The 16,622-nt window shown below is 37.8% G+C and overlaps 1 protein-coding gene across 1 annotated transcript in view; it reads right to left on the bottom strand.

Moving 5' to 3' along the window:
• Positions 1-530: 530 nt before the first annotated feature.
• NUCKS1 (nuclear casein kinase and cyclin dependent kinase substrate 1) overlaps positions 531-16,622 on the bottom strand; it is a 22,724-nt gene continuing 6,632 nt past the window's right edge. Inside the window, exons 3-8 of the mRNA XM_046680530.1 lie at positions 11,049-11,098; positions 9,185-9,290; positions 6,161-6,216; positions 3,888-4,040; positions 2,739-2,888; positions 531-1,748 (exon numbers count right to left, since the gene is read on the bottom strand). Coding sequence (XP_046536486.1) covers positions 1,549-1,748; positions 2,739-2,888; positions 3,888-4,040; positions 6,161-6,216; positions 9,185-9,290; positions 11,049-11,098 — 715 coding nt within the window. The 3' untranslated portion in view covers positions 531-1,548. The remainder of the gene's footprint in view (positions 1,749-2,738; positions 2,889-3,887; positions 4,041-6,160; positions 6,217-9,184; positions 9,291-11,048; positions 11,099-16,622) is intronic.

The raw sequence follows: 16,622 nt of genomic DNA on the forward strand, positions 1-16,622 counted from the left end.
CTCATGGCATCAGGATGTGGAGGACCAAACTTACAGATCTATCTCCCAACTGCTTTCACGCGGCATGTGAAGAGTCTGTAATCAACTGCCCACAGGCCTCCTGAATGCACGGTTTCTCTAGCCCTGCTACGCCCCTTAAAAACTCCTGCTTTAAGCAACATGAGCAGTAAGCAAGGGCACCAGTAAAAAAGATGAAAGCATACTGAATAGTGTGGGAGCAGCATCTGACACACTCCCATCAAGCACAGGACGTGAAGCGGTGAAAAACAGAGCCAGGAGAAATCACGTCCCATAGCAGAGCAGGTAGGCACGGGAGTGGGTGTGCAGTGGTGTCCGATGAAGTAGCAAGAAGCCAAGATGCACTGCATACCACGCTTCTATGAAGAAATGGGAAGATAGGCATATGAAAAGGAAAACTTCTATCCCCAAATAAAAACAGAGCATCGTTCATGGGATCTGAATGCATACCTATGGCATAAAACAATTTCAATTCCCTGTTTTTCATAAAGGAAATTCTCAAGTCTTTGTGATTGAGTTTCACATTAACTGGTACTTTATTTGCTTAAAACCTAAACACTGTCAGTTTAAGAAGAAATCCACTGTGATGCATATAGATCTTACCATTTAAATTCTAGGCTTTTTTTTTTTGGATCCTTGGTGAAATTTTATCCAAGAAACAGAATAGATACATATATATTTTAGAACATGAACCATTAGAGAATGAAATAAAAAATCAAAAGTAATTTAAGTTTTGGCGGCCCTTGCTTTTTTTGTTTTTTTAAGTTCCTTAAAGACTGTAGCAGGATAAAAGGATCGCTGGCTCCGAGTCTCTTTGAGATAACAAGTGAAGTAAAAAAAACCCATACCCTCAAACAAGGTCAGGTAACCCCATTCCCTGCCCTGCCCCCAAGGTAAAAAATACGAATACTTTTAGTAACAACGCAGAATTCATCTTTATCTCCTATCTGCCCCATCAGTGGAAGTTTAAAGTCATGATTTTTTTTAGATATCTATACTTTTTATACAGATATATAAACTCGTATTAGATGACAATTGATTTTTTAAAAAGTCCAGGTAGAGAAAGAAGCAATCATTTTTAACTAAAACCCTATGTTTTTTGATCACTGTTCAACTTGCTACCATTTAGCAAAAAGCAAAATTTCCATATGTTCATCCAAATCTTATTGCTTTACAACTGTGGTATACCTTCCATTAAACATAAAAAGATGAAGTAGTCAATCCAGTGATTAATTTGACATGGCTTTCATTGGGAAGAGGGCAGGGGAAGAGGGCAGGGGCAAAAAGAAGACCAATAGACAAAAAGGTAAATTAAACATACAATGGTTTTCTTTAAAAAAAAAAGAGAGAGAGAGAGAGAAAAAATGTTATTTTCAACAAAAGGAAAAAAGCATTGAAAGCCCATGAGTCAAGCCATAGCCAAAACCATATTCTACCTTAAGTAGGTTTTCTTTCCCCCTCCTCTTTTTTTCTTTTTTCCTTTTTTTCCCTCTTTTTTTAATAAAATCTCTCCCCAAACCATCATCATTTTTAATCCTCCCCAGACTGGGCTTCATCCTCAGACCCTTCATCCCCAGATTTCTCGGGTGGAGGGCTTGCAGATGTCTTCTTTTCTGGAGGGCTTTCTGGTTCCTCATCTTCTTCTTTGGGAGAAGGAGTCTTTTCCTTTGATGCCTTTGAAGCTGTGGGGCGGCCCACCTTCCCTTTGCCTTTCACAGGACTTGGCGTCACTGAAAGAAGAAAAATACCAGTTTGGGGAAGGGAAGGAAGAAAATGTCTTTAATAAAAATCAGCTACAAAACAAAACAATCTGTAAGAATAAAATCTATAAAGACAATACCCCAAGTTACTAAAAACCAAGGTGGGCACTGGTTTCCAATCACCTTTTACCAACACTGTAATGTTATGTTAGCAGTAATGCTTGTAATAAACCAACAGGATGCCACAGAAACTGCGCATCATTCTTAGTGGCTTGTAAAACTAAAAGCTGTTTATGATAAAAGTTGTCTGTGTTTAAAAAGTGAATCAAGAAGAAGAAAGGATACACCTTAATCTGAGTAGAAACTGAAGCCATCAAATAACTTGATAGTTCCATCATTCCCAACAGTAAGAAATGATGAGTAAAAGGTTTAAAAATCACCAGTTCTATTTGCCAGAATTAAAAAAAAAAACAAAACCCAAAAAACAAATCCAGCTTTCTGATGTAATGACAAACTAGCTCCGCCTAGGAGAATATCTGGCGAAACCACAAGGGCTCAAAGAAAATGAATCAGTGTTGTCAAGTGCGGTTTCATTCTGCTAGCATAGGTGGTGGTCCAGGGGTCAGACGACAGAACTTCAATGTATTACTGTAGGTGTACATTTTCACAACTTCATGTCTTCACTAGCTGCTGGGATTGCAGTATCAGGGGGGAAAAGGGTACCAATAGCTATGTTAACACAGTGTTTCTATCACTATGCCTGACACAAACAGGTCATCCTCAAATCCTGCTTATGTTTGGCGGCAGCTGAAGAACAGGGCTAAGCTACCAGCCTCTTGGAGGGGCTGGACTCCTCATTAATAAATAAGCGATACTTCCAGGTGTAGAAGACAGGATCCTTTCAGAATTCTTAAGTATGTGGTGAATGCCAAGCCCTAACGAAGAACTTCTGTAGAGAGAGTGTATTGGTTCTTGAAATTTTTCAAAGCAATAATTTACTTTCATTTCTGCAGAGCTCACCTGTAGCCTTTAGCCTGGGTTTGGGCATTTTCTTTTCTTTCCTCTCAGGTTTGGACTTCTTAACCATCTTTTTGTTTTTCTTTTTTGAACTGCCATAGTCACTATCATCATCGTCTTCCATTAGGAAATCTTCATCACTGCCGGAATCTTCTGAGAGGAAAGAAGAATTTCAACGTTCAACTTAATGTATACATCCTTCCAGTGAACCAAGGGAGAGAGTGCTAAGAGTGACTGGAGGATGGGATTTGGGAGTCAAACACTCTTGGATTCTTTTTGCAGCTGGACTACCAATCTGGCTGGAGTTGTCACTGGCCCCACCTGTAAAATGAGTTTAGCATGCACATGAGGGTTATATGACTGACTTGTTTGAAGAGTAGGTCAAAAACAGGAAAAGGTAAGACTTAATCTGAATAAAAATTGAAGCCATCAAGAAACTTGTATTTCCATCATTCCCATATAGTACTGGTGAGACCCAGAAAATGAAACTGAACTGACTTGGTTTGTTTGGTCCAACTATGAATAAATGAAACAAGAAAACTACATACAAAGTAAAAATACATATAATTAACCTGAATCACCTGTGAAAGATCTAAATTCTGCTATTAATACTTTTTTGTCGAGGGAGGCCTACACCCTTCTCCACTAGGCCAAAATACTAACCTTAATCACAACACTCACCATGCGACTGTTACTCTAACAGCTGTTCATGCAGTCGTTTGTTTAAGATTGGCACCTGAGCTAACATCTGTTGCCAATCTCTTTTTTAAAATTATTTTGTTTATTTTTTCTCTTTCCTCTTCCCAAAGCCCCCCAGCATATAGTTGTATATTCTAGTTGTGAGTGCCACCGATTGTGCTATGTGGGACGCCACCTCAGTGTGGCTTGATGAGTGGTGCCGTGTCTGCGCCCAGGATCCAAACCGGTGAAAGCCCAGGTCACCGAAGCAGAGAGTGCAAACTCAACCACTTGGCCACGGGGTCAGCCCCTGTTCATTCAGTATTTGAGTACAAAGGATGAACATCATAATCATGAGAGTCTCTGAACCAGTGAGCATCTAATTCAAGGGACTAGTTGTAACATTTAGCATCCACAAAACTGCTGAAGTAATCAAGGTCACAAACTGCAAAGACACAAGCCGACTTTACGTACTCTCCTGGAATGGCGCCTCGTCCTCCTCCTCCTGCTCTTCTTCACTGCCCACATCTTCCATGAGCATCTCTCTCTGTTTCGAAGCTGCTTTAGAGGCAGCCTGCCGCTGCTGGCGCACGTTTTTATGATCTTCTTTTTCGTCTTCACTGTCCTCTGCAACATCAAAATTAGAATCAATGATCAGAGATGTGTGTTTATTCGACAGCTGACTAGAACAGCCAGGATGAGAGAAAACCTGTAGCTTTATTTCACTCAAAAAGGGTCAATTCTATCCTTAGTGCCTACAAAATATACAAAAGAGGAGCTAAAATTCAAAGCATCAACTTGAATAAGATTCTGTCCACTATTAAACATAAAATAACTTAGACATGTAGAGTTTTAAGTAATAACATAGCCAAAGTAAGGTGTGAACACATGCTTTCTACAACATAACTTTAAACTTGTATCATTGCTGTGCCCTGAAATTCTCAATTACATTCAAATCTATGCTCAGTTTTTAGAAACTGAAGTTAGAAAAGTATTTTTAAATAGTAGAAGAGGGGAAGCCTGTCTTCCAATGATATTTATTCTAAGACACACAAATGCAGACCCTAAAACAATGCAGACCACTACCTTTTTCAATGAATGAGGCATGGCCATTTCAATTTAGAGAGTATTGAGGGAAATCTTTAAAACACATATTTAGATCAACTAGATCTTTTTTTTTTCTTTTGAGGAAGATTAGCCCTGGGCTAACATCTGCCACCAATCCTCCTCTTTTTGCTAAGGAAGCCTGGCCCTGAGCTAGCATCGTGCCCGTCTTCCTCTACTTTATATGTGGGACGCCCACCACAGCGTGGCTTGACAAGTGGTGCCATGCGAACCCCAGGCTGCCAAAGTGGAATGTGCAAACTTAAGCACTGCGCTACCAAGCCAGCCCCTCAACTAGATCTTAATACAAGTTCAGAATAAAAAAATTACTGTCACATACTACAGTCTATTAATTAAAAAGAAATTTCAACACACAGGTGTTTGTGAATAAATGTGATTAAAGGGTAGGCTGCCAGCCTACTGGCTCTAGACCAAGGTATACTTGTATTAGTCTCCACCTATGGCCTCTTCCTGGACTTTGAGGCTCCCTTATTCTGTTAAGGTTTAGCTGTTGCTCTTCAGGAAACACTTGTAGTCCTATAAGCCTTGCCATGGTCTGGGTTCAAGTCATCACTTTCACTGTCAAAAACCTCATCTAGAGACAAACAGACACAGGGAATAAAACTGACTTCAGTAGACTCAAAACTCAATCCACCTGGGAGCAGCTGTGTTTAACACTAGTACAGCTATTCATCTTGAAGTGCTCAGTAAACTAAGAAATGTAAGAGACTCAAACTAAAATTCACAAGGCACATGAATTAAAATATACATTATACTATCACAACATCACTAGATAGTGCAAAAGGTTAATATAATTTCTTTTGGACTTAGGCAGTGAGATAGCAGACTTGAAAAGGAATGAGAGCACAACAGCTCAGCAGAGTGGACTCAGTGGAACTTGGTCTACCCTCTAAATATCGGCTAAATAGCAGCCTTGTTTAAAGGCAGATCTAGAAAGGCAAAAGCAGGAGGACGTAGATCAAAACTAAAGTGGATGGGAGCAACATGGAATAAACTCTCAATTCGTAGAAGAGTTCAAGTTAAAAAAATAAATACCAACGATAAATAATCAGGATTTAACATTTTATTTGGCCATGAAGTCTCCTCATTAATTCTTTTAAGTTAAAATTCTTACAAAAGCTTTATCTGTGGCCAACTGTTTCAAAGGTCTACCTCTCAGCTAACAAGAGTAGGACTGAAACCAACCTTTGTGAACTTTTCAATCCAGAGTTGATCACTCTTTCTTTTTAATACCTCTATTTCACTTAGTATTATATATATTCTTATTCTATTCAGTTTGATGTCTTTTATTTGTTCATATAAATGGTTTTTATTCTTGACTATACATGAGAATAATCTGTAAATACTTTTAAAAAACAAAGCCTCAAAATCCCACCTAGACCTACTGAACCAGAAATCCTGGGGTGGGATGGAGCATAAGCAGTAGGTTAAAAAACCTTCACACGTGACTACAATAAGCCATCAAGACTGAACATCACTATGAGCTCTTCAAAGATGGAAACGTAAAGTCTGTAATGCCAGTATTTTCAACAGTGCCTAGCATTATTACAAAACCACTTATTAAAATGTTCAACAAATACATAAATAGAATTACACCTATTACATTAAAAATTGTTTACTACCTGCTGAGTGAGAATCATCCTTCTTGGCCTTCACATCTTTTTCTTCTGAGTCCTCACTGTAAGGGGAAGGGAGAAAAAGTTTAAAAGTCTTAGATCAAAATCTAAGTGAACATAGACCTCTTGGTATCTGACTGGAGAAGAGTGAAGAAGATCTCTTTTATACATAAAATATTCAAACAGATGCTGAGGAGCGAAACTGCTTCCATTATTTCCCTACTTGACAGGGATGCTAGTGAATCAGCACAATTTTATCTACTTTGGGAAAACACTGCTTCTAAAGACCCAAAGGGAAAAAAAGAAGGTATCTTAATACAGGCTGAAAATTTCTCACCTGTATATAAGACCTGGTTCACAAGAACATTTAATAAGAAAAAAATTCTCTGTTGTCAGAGGCAGGGTATAAAAATACTTAAATAAATTACATAATGTGTCAATGGTGATAGTGTAGGCAAAAAAATGGATAGTACCAAATATAGATGAAAAAACACCTACAATACAATTATTAGAGGAAACTGCAGTTCAGTTATATATACTACAATATGCCTCAAAATTTATCTAAAACAAAAATGACAATCACTTAATTAATTATCACCCAATATTTCTATACATCAGAAACATCAACACACAGGCCTGCCTTGTATCACGGAGAAAATAAAAGTGAGCTCGAGATCACTGCAAAGTAAAATAAGAAGTTAAGGAGCTTCAAAGTTCAACAGCAAGTTTTATAAAATAATTTTTAAGTCACAAAGATGCACTTTTTTTTTTTAAGACTTTATTTTTCCTTTTTCTCCCAAAGCCCCCCAGTACATAGTTGTGTATTTTTAGTCATGGGTCCTCCTAGTTGTGGGATGTGGGATGCCGCCTCAGTGTGGCCTGCTGAGCAGTGCCATGTCCGTGCCCAGGATTCGAACCCTGGGCCACAGAAGCAGAGTGTGTGAACTGAACTTGGCCACGGGGCTGGCCCCTGACAAAGATGCACATTTTATGTCCTCAGAAATCTTAACTCGAGAATCTGGGATTTTTGTCATTAATTAGTTGTATGATCTTAGGTAAATCACTTGGTTCTATTCAGTGCTAAAATTTTAGGATTCCATGAGAAATTCTGACAAAAAAAGAAACCACCACACACAAGAATTGCCTTCATAGCTTTCCTTTCTCCAACAGTAGGTCTTGTAAATCTCTTTCGGTATTTCCCATAACGTAGACCACACTCAAATGACAAACTACTGATCCTAAGGTTCCTAAGCAAAGAGGAAAACCAAACCTATTTCTTTACTAAGGAATCTACCCAAGACACACTCTAATTCTGAAACCTGTGACTATGCTATAGAAATGTTTTTATGCATTTCATTCACAAGTCTATTACAATGACAAAGAACTGTATGATTTTCTCTAGTTCTTTTATTGTTGTGTTTATACAGACCATTCATTAATCTGTGAGCCCCATTCTACAGCAAAGTCAAGTAAAAGCTGAACTTTTAAATAGAGACCAACAGAAAAAAATCAACATAATACTGGTCTGAGGGAATAAACATACAAGGCACTTAATACAAATGGCAATAAAAGCTGTACTTTATTTCAACCATTTCTGACACTTAGGAGAGAATAATAAAACCAAATGATTGCAATAAGAAAAAATTTAGAATAGATAGCAATTACATCAATGAGACATTATAACAGGCCATGAAGCTTATTCCTAGGAGAAATATAATAAATGAATGTAATGCAAGACAGTTCTAAGTTGGGTTGCTACAATAAACTGGATTAGAGAAATATACTATGAAACTATGGAAGACTTGTCTCCCCAAGTATAATTTTGCCTTATTTTTCCTCAAAACTACATTTCTGAAATTCTGCAGGAAAAAAATATTAGAGGTTAGAATACAAGCAAACAGGAAATTCTAGGTAAATGTATGTATTTAATATTATTATTTCTACAAATTTAGCCTCCTGTGAATTCAGAATGTAATGGCTTCTACCTGGGGCTATTATAGTGATTTTAGTGCTTGAAGACAAAAATCTTAGAAGAACTATTAGTGAGTATATTATTTCATTTCTCTCAACCCACACTAACAGTATTATTTGGAAATGATATAGTCCAATGGTTAAAAAATGGACTTCGGAGTCCAACAGACATGGTTTCAAAGCCTGCAGGTCCACGTGCTGCGTAGCCCTGGACAAAGCACTGAGCCCCTCTAAGTCAATGTCACCTAGAAACCTGCAGGTCCACGTGCTCCGTAGCCCTGGACAAAGCACTGAGCCCCTCTAAGTCAATGTCACCTAGCCTAAAAAAGGTGTTGTGGGAATTCAACGATAATGAATACACATGAGCACATAATAGAGACTGGCACATAATAATCACAAATGGTGGCTATCATCATCATCATCACCATCACCAAGGAGGTCTTAAAGTTATGCTACATTGAGTATGAGAGTGCGTGTGTATACCTGTAACAGGAGACGTGAAAGCTACAGTATCCTGCTCTCACAAGGCAATTATAGTTAAAATTACAACTCATCTGAACTCATTTATAAAACCAAGGGAAGGGAAATTGTTCAAATGATTAAATTATCTAAATGAAGAAGAACTGATTAGACAATAAAACTTGGCAAGCTATACGACTGAAGATTCTATAAGCTTTAGTTATGATTCTGCCAGTGATCTGCGACTGAATGGGAAAGGTCACTTATTCTTTGCTGTCATTACAATGAAAATGTCAATACTAACCTCAGGTAACAAATTACACTTAACAATCTTTCTGCTTATGTTCAGAGGCTGGAGGTAGCAACAAAGACATTCTTGGAGACCACTTTGGATTCCAGGCTGAGTCCAAGCAAGCCTCATGACCTTAAAGAGGCTAACCTCCAGATTCAGAAGCACTGCCTGAGATAATATGAAATAGCAAAACAACATTAAGTAGACACTTTCCCAAAGTAAATGGAGATTCCACCAATTTAGAGATCAGATACTACCCTCATGTCAGACTGGTGACAGCATAAGAACAGATTAACAATGCCCCTTACCTATCTTCCTGGGAATTCTTTCCAGATCGCCTCTTATTTTTAGCTTCTCGGGGAGATGATCGAATTTTCTTAGTTGGAGGGCCCGAATCTCTTCCATAATCTTCATCTAAACAGAGCATTTTTTTCAAATTTAATGAACAATATTATGATTTTTACATATAGAAATTATTACTGTATTTACTGAGATAATTCTCTCTTATGCTATTTAAATGGTGAGGGGACAGGACTTCCCAAATCATTTTCTTTCATTTTTAAAAAAATAAGTTCTTTTCTGCCCAAGTCCCACCACCTTAACTCAATCATTTCCATTTTGCATATTACCCTCTAGTACTCATGTGCACATTTTAATATATCCATAGCCAAACCTCTCATCATTTTATATCCGACCCTTTTAATTTATTAAAGATTTTCCCATCTTCATATTTATTTGAAAACTATTATAGTAATACGGTTATATTACAAGCACTTAGAATGTAAAGAACCCATAATTTTACAATCCTGACACAATTATTGTTATCAATTATGTTTACTTTTAAACTAAAGCATTAAATATAGCATACTTTGACAGTTGAGGAAAATACTCCCAATTTCAAAAGTCCTACAAAACTAAAGAAAATTACCCCACCTTAAAAAGTGATTATTCCCTAAACTGTTTACTACACCATTATATATAATGGTGAAGATCTGGAAGTAGCCTGGAGCTTTAGCAATTATTACATGGTTGGATATATTATAAATTCCATTACAGAATATCATACAACCGCTAACAGGAACTTTTCAAATAACTTCTAATTTAAAAAAAATTTTTCCCCCTGCTTTTTCTCCCCCAATCCCCCCAGTACATAGTTGCATATTTTAGTTGCAGGTCCTTCTAGTTGTAGCATGTGGGACACCGCCTCAGCGTGGCCTGATGAGTGATGCCATGTCTGCACCCAGGATCCGAACCAGCGAAACCCTGGGCCGCCGAAGCAGGGCGTGCAAACTTCACCACTTGGCCACAGGGCTGGCCCCTCAAATAACTTTTAATAACGAAAAAGTTATGAAGTCATAAGCAGGGATGGAATGGGAGGGGACAGAACCCAAAATTCTATAGCAAGACTTCAACAACAATTTTAAAAGGTAAAAAGGCAAAAGGCCCTTTTAACAAAAGTTAAAATGGCTTGTTGGTCAATGGCAGGATTGTTCTAAGGATTAAATGAGTAAATATAAACATTTAGCAAGCATTTTATAAATGTTAGTATTACCTCTGAGAGGTTGGATCATGTTATTTTTTATTCTTCTTTACACACTTCTACATTTTCTATGTTTTCCCAAAACGCACATATTATCTTTATGAAGTAAAATTAGATTAAAAAAATAATGGTAAATGCATCTGGAAAATGAGATTAAGGACTTATTCTCAAGAAACCCTTATGGTTAAGATGTAAGATACACTACTCATTCTATGATGAATTAGTTCACCAATCAAAGTTACTTCACCAAATACTCTCATCTTAGTTACTTTATTAATCAAAAAACTTAAGTACTCCCTATTACAAGGTACAAGTTTTACTGTGATTATAGCAAGGGCTGTATTAAGTAATAGACACTGCACCAGAATTATTGCACTTTGGACTCCAAAACAAGGTAAGAAAAAAATTATTCAAGTGTTTATTATCAATGATTTACTAGGAAAAAGTTAAAATTCATGCCAAGTTCAACTTGCTTATTTTGGGTAACACAGATCTTGACATAATTTACATATATTAGTAGTTGAAAAACAAAAAACAAAATTTATTCCAAAAGCATGATAAGAAAGTACATAAGCTGGTTATTCTTCCACTAGTTGGTCCAACTGAGAATTTACTGAAATCACAAAACTTACCAGCATCATCAGATTCCTGAAATTGTGAATAATCAACGACCTTCCTATTTCTGTAGAAGGAAGAGACTCTAATTAAGATCATAAAAATACAGGACTTTTCTAAGATACGAGAACACACATTTCTACTTTATCAACAGAATTAGCACTAGCTCTCTGAAAATTATTTTTCAACAAGCCCCCACCTCAGCCAAAAAACTTCACATCTTGTTACAGGGAAGTGCAGCTTATACCAAAACTATTTCAAACTACAATTCCCATATTGCTCACCCCAGTGACAGCACAGGTACTGTTCTTCCCCACAAAACAACCTCCACCTCCCAAAACACACACACATAAAACAGCAAAATGAGCCAAACTACCACATTTATTCACCGTACACAGAGATGCTATCATGTGAACAAACGAAAACTATAAATGTTGTTTTATTCTTACTGCTATATACACATACACATGTATATTATCACCGAGTTTTTTCCAAAGCAAAGTGATTTTTTTTTTTGAGGAAGATCAGCCCTGAGCTAACATCTCCCAATCCTCCTATTTTTGCTGAGGAAGACTGGCCCTGAGCTAACATCCATGCCCATCTTCCTCTACTTTATACGTGGGACGCCTACCACAGCATGGCTTGCCAAGTGGTGCCATGTCTGCACCCAGGATCCAATCTGGCGAACCCTGGGCTGCTGAGAAGTGGAATGTGCGAACTTAACCACTGTGCCACTGGGCCAGCCCCGCAAAGTGATTTTTAAGTATAATACAGTTAAATGTTATAATACACAAATTAAGGTGACAGTAAGTTAGCCTCACATAGAAGGGGAAGGGAAAAAAAAGTAAAAACTGACTAAAAATTAACTAATAAAAAGATGCTTGTTATTAAAGAGTCTGTAACTAAGAAAAATATTAAAGTCTCACAAATTTGCATTATCTACTTGACTCAACAATTTAACTGCTTCTTACTAGGTAAGGCATCTTCAACATCTCAAACAAACCTTAATTTCCATTTTTCTACTCTATATTCTAAATCTAACAGTTTCCAATTTCTCCTCTAGAGGGAGAGAAAAGCTTCCTTGTTAGCATCCAAATAGCCTGGCTTTGAAAGAGCCTTAGATGCACTGTAACTAAATGGATACTGAACAGCTAAACTGAAAGGATTACGAGAAGCACACCACTAACTACACTTAAACCTGAGCAGAGGGATATCCCTTGTTTTTTTTTTTTTTTTGAGGAAGATTAGCCCTTAGCTAATATCTGTGCCAATCTTCCTCCACTTTACATGTGGGTCACCACCACAGCATGGCTGCAGTGGTGTAGGTCTGTGCCTGGGATCCGAACCCATGAACCCTGGCCACCGAAGCAGAAGGCACTGAACTCAACTACTACGCCCTCAGGCTGGCCCCGGGATAGTCCTCGTTTTTACAGATTAAGACACCATTTAAATTCAAAGACAGGATGGTAAGGATTCAAGCACAGGTACAACTTCTATATAATATGCAAAAATGATAGGGTAAGGATGAATTCTGAACACACGTTTAGGGCTTAGATGTGGAGCAAAGTATAGCTACACTCTTGGCTTAAGAGAAAAAAAGAAGGGCTCATAAGGAAATTTGCCTTGTTTTTCTTTAGACTACCAACAATGAATTATCTTCTCACTTTATTGTTTCAATGAGTCAAGATGCAAAACTATAAAATAGCCTCCAACTGTCTGTTTTGTTATAAGAAGCTGAGTTTATGTATCAAAGATACCATTCTATTAGGAAAGTTAACTTTAAAAATATGACTCAATTCCACTTACATGAGGTACGTACTACAGTAGTCAAATTCATTGCAGCTCCTGTTCATATTACTTGCACTCGTATTAGATACAACCTCACCTCCTCTCAACACCTTTAACCCTTCACTGATGCTAGGAATATCTACTAAATATCTGTCTTCCTCACTAAATGTCCTTCTTAAGGACAGGGATTGCCTCTCTGTTATTCAGAACACCAAATTCAAGAAATTTGTTGAGTTGACTTTGCTCTGAAAAGGATCAGGGCGGGAAAGGGTATCTGTAAAGAGATGTATGGGTGACTGGAGTTTTCAGCCTATCAGACATTTAATTCCCACTACCTTTAATAACAAAAGAAAATTTAGTTTCCTCCATACTAAATACAGTCCTCCTTCAGTGTCTGTGGGGGCTTTATTCCAGCCCCCCACCCCCACCCTGGTTTGGATCACAGGTGCAGACATGGTACCACTTGACAAGCCACGCTGTGGTAGGCATCCCACATATAAAAAAGAGGAAGATGGGCAAGGATGTTAGCTCAGGGCCAGTCTTCCTCAGCAAAAAGAGGAGGACTGGCAGCAGATGTTAGCTCAGGGCTAATCTGTCTCAAAATAAATAAATAAATAAAGAGGTTTATTCAAAACAACCTACTATTTCCATTACTTGGAGATTTACCTTATTTAGGGTTGAAATACATTTCTCATGAACTTATTCCTACGTAAACTGGAAACTGAGACGATATATTGGAATAGAGGTGTAATACTTAAGAATATTATTTAAATCTGAGGGCACGGGAAGTTCTACTTCTAGATGGAAACAAAGAAACATTCTTACTTTCTCAAAATGCCACTACTTAAATTAAATGCCAAAGCTAAACCAACCTCTTCTGTGTAAAATGAGCATCAACAAGTAGAACCCAGAGGACAACACAAAATTTCAATATAGCACAGAGGTTAAAAACACAAATTTTTGAACTGGGTTTAAATCCTGGCTCTGCCACTTGCTAACTGTACGTCCTTGAGCAAGTTACTCCCCTCACTAAACTTCCGTTTCCTCACCTGTAAAATAGGAGTAACAATCCCTCTCAAGATTGTTGAGTTCGAGGTGTACAACTGATCCAATGAACAGCAGCTAACTTGTATCACTCGTAAGCACTAACTTGCTCCACCCAGAATACTACTGCCATCTTACAGAAACAAGTGACACTCGACTATTTATTTGAACATGATGATGAAGTCACTCTGTTTTAAAATACGTGTGTCTTAGTATTGGTTCTAGTACCATTTAGAAAGATTGTCTTTAAATGGTTTGTTGCTCATTTCACTGAAATGCAATACCAAAATACCTCCCCATTTTTATATTATTTCCAACTTATGATAGCTTTCAGGTTACCATTTAGGCCAGAGAAAGTAGCAGCAGTAGCTCTTTTAAACCCACCATACAAGTTAGATCAATTTCTGTCACTCAAATCAACTGGAGTTCCATCTAAACAAGTCTAAAAGTCCGCACTAGAAAAGAGAACTGTAACCCAGTAAGAAAAACGATGTTTAAATACAAAATGTAGGAACAGAAAAACTTCAATTATGTGCTTTCTCTTACATTAAAAGCTGATATAATCTCTATATCTAGATTCCGAATGGACCTTGGTCACAATGAACCAGTTCTTGGATGATCATCAAGAGGGTTTTGAGATGAGAAGCCTCCACTTTTGTATGGGTTTAAAGTGCAAAAATGAAAGGTAAAGTGGGAAGCTAGACAGGGAACACTAAAAGATCTGTTTTGGGCACCAAATGTGGATAACTCAAGCAGTTTAGAAGCAATAGGATTTTTTTCTTCTACTCTCTTAATCATCAACTTCTTTCTACTAAATACTGATAAGTCTACCCCCAAAATGCTGCTTCTTTCTTATAGCAGCAACCACCTAAGACCAAAACAAAGATTCCTGAAATGCAAGGTATATAAAGCCAACATTCTGAAGAGTCAAGGATCACAGCATTCCAGAGATGGAAATTACCACATCTTGGAGATTATCTCATCCAATGGTCTTTACAGATGAGAAAAACCCTAAAACCACATAATCCAGCTCTACTTTATAACAAGCCTGCACATCAAAATACAGAGAAAGATGACAAGCTCCAGGTGAGGAAGCAGAACTTTCAAATATAAACCCACATTTAATTATTGACACCCCAAGCTTTATACTACTTAAAGAACAAAAAATCATTTTCTCAAGGCAAACTGGAGAGACTTTCACACAATCTTCTACATGTTTTAGCTCAATCAAGCTGACTATACCTCCATTTTCACCTTTTAGAAGTTATACTGTTCTGGTCAATGTAGGGAAGAAGAAGAAAAAAACTCATCTTCCTAACTTTTCAGAATTTAACAAGTTTCTCATGAGGCACTTAAAGTACATTTGAAATCTGAGTTCTGAGAAACCCCAAATAGCCAAGACAGCCCTTTTCACTAATCACCTAGGTGGTAAACATCTCAGTTCATCAAATGAATGAGATTCTATAGAACAGCGTTTTTCAACCTGTAGGTCACAACCCACTTCCAGGTCCTGAAATGAATTTATTGTTATATAACCAGCATTTTAAAAGGAAAAGCAAAAGGAAATAGAAAATATCAAAGAAACCTATATCTAAATAAGGGTAAATTCCTGAAACTTGTTTCAGGTGTTTGTGTTCCTGTGTGTAGCAAACGGCAACGTAAAATGTATTTCTTATAGGAATGTCATCAACAAAGTTTGGGAGCCATTGCTTTAGAATCAAAAGAGGACTGCAAAAAGAGATTTCCAAAGCAGTTTTTAGTTTCACCTTTACAAAGAACAATTTGTTATTGATCTGTGGCCACAAAAGTATAACATCTCTTCCTATTTTAATTTTGTATCTTTTTAAGAAAATCACTGTTTTAAGCTTAAGCACTCATAAAGCCTATCAAAGTTTGGTGGGCAGTAGGGGGCGGGCGGCTGGTGACAGGACGATGATGATACCAGGTGTATTACATGTACCAGAGCTACGGGACCTCAGTCTAATCCAACCTTACCCAGAATGTGTTATCCTATCAACAAACGTCCCTCAAAGCGAATGACAGAGAATCTCTCATGATCTCCCAAGGCAACCAACTCTAAGAAAACTCCAACAATGAAACAGTTCTTCTCACTAAGGGAAAATCTGCCTCTCAAGTCCACTCACCAATTCTATCTTGTCCACTTCCTGGTCTAAGCCTAACCCTCTTCCATAGAGCAGCCTTAAAGTTTATCAGTTTCCGCTTTTTCTTCAAGGCTAATACTAGGGTTCCCTTAACCCTTCCTCACGACGTACTTCAGGAATCCTCAAGACCTAGTCGCTTTCCTCCACAGCACCTTGGATTTAGTGAAGTGTATCAAGCAGTGCCCTGGTCTACACATAACATGATTCTTAAAAGGTGAGTCTGGGGAGGCGAAGCAGCTCAGGGTTATGACCTTCCTCTTCTCATTCTACTCTATATTTGTACTAATGCAATGCAAGATCTCAGCTGCCTTTTGGGCTGGTAGATCACACAGTGGACCGGATATTGCAATTTCAATGACTAAAACCTCCTTTCCCCAAATCTACAACCTTTTTGTGTACTGATACTTCATTCCAACACATCACTTAATCTTTCCCAACTTCCTATTATCAACAAACGTAATTGGCATAGGCCAAGAACGAAGCCCTTTAAGTCAGCAGTGGAGATATTTTGCCAGGCTGACATTAATCTATCATTCAGCCTCCTCTGGGTCCGGCTATTGCGGCACAAGGCCATCACAATCAGCTGTCATTCAGCCT

This window comes from Equus quagga, chromosome 13 (genome assembly GCF_021613505.1).
Source record: "Equus quagga isolate Etosha38 chromosome 13, UCLA_HA_Equagga_1.0, whole genome shotgun sequence".
NCBI lineage: Eukaryota > Metazoa > Chordata > Mammalia > Perissodactyla > Equidae > Equus > Equus quagga.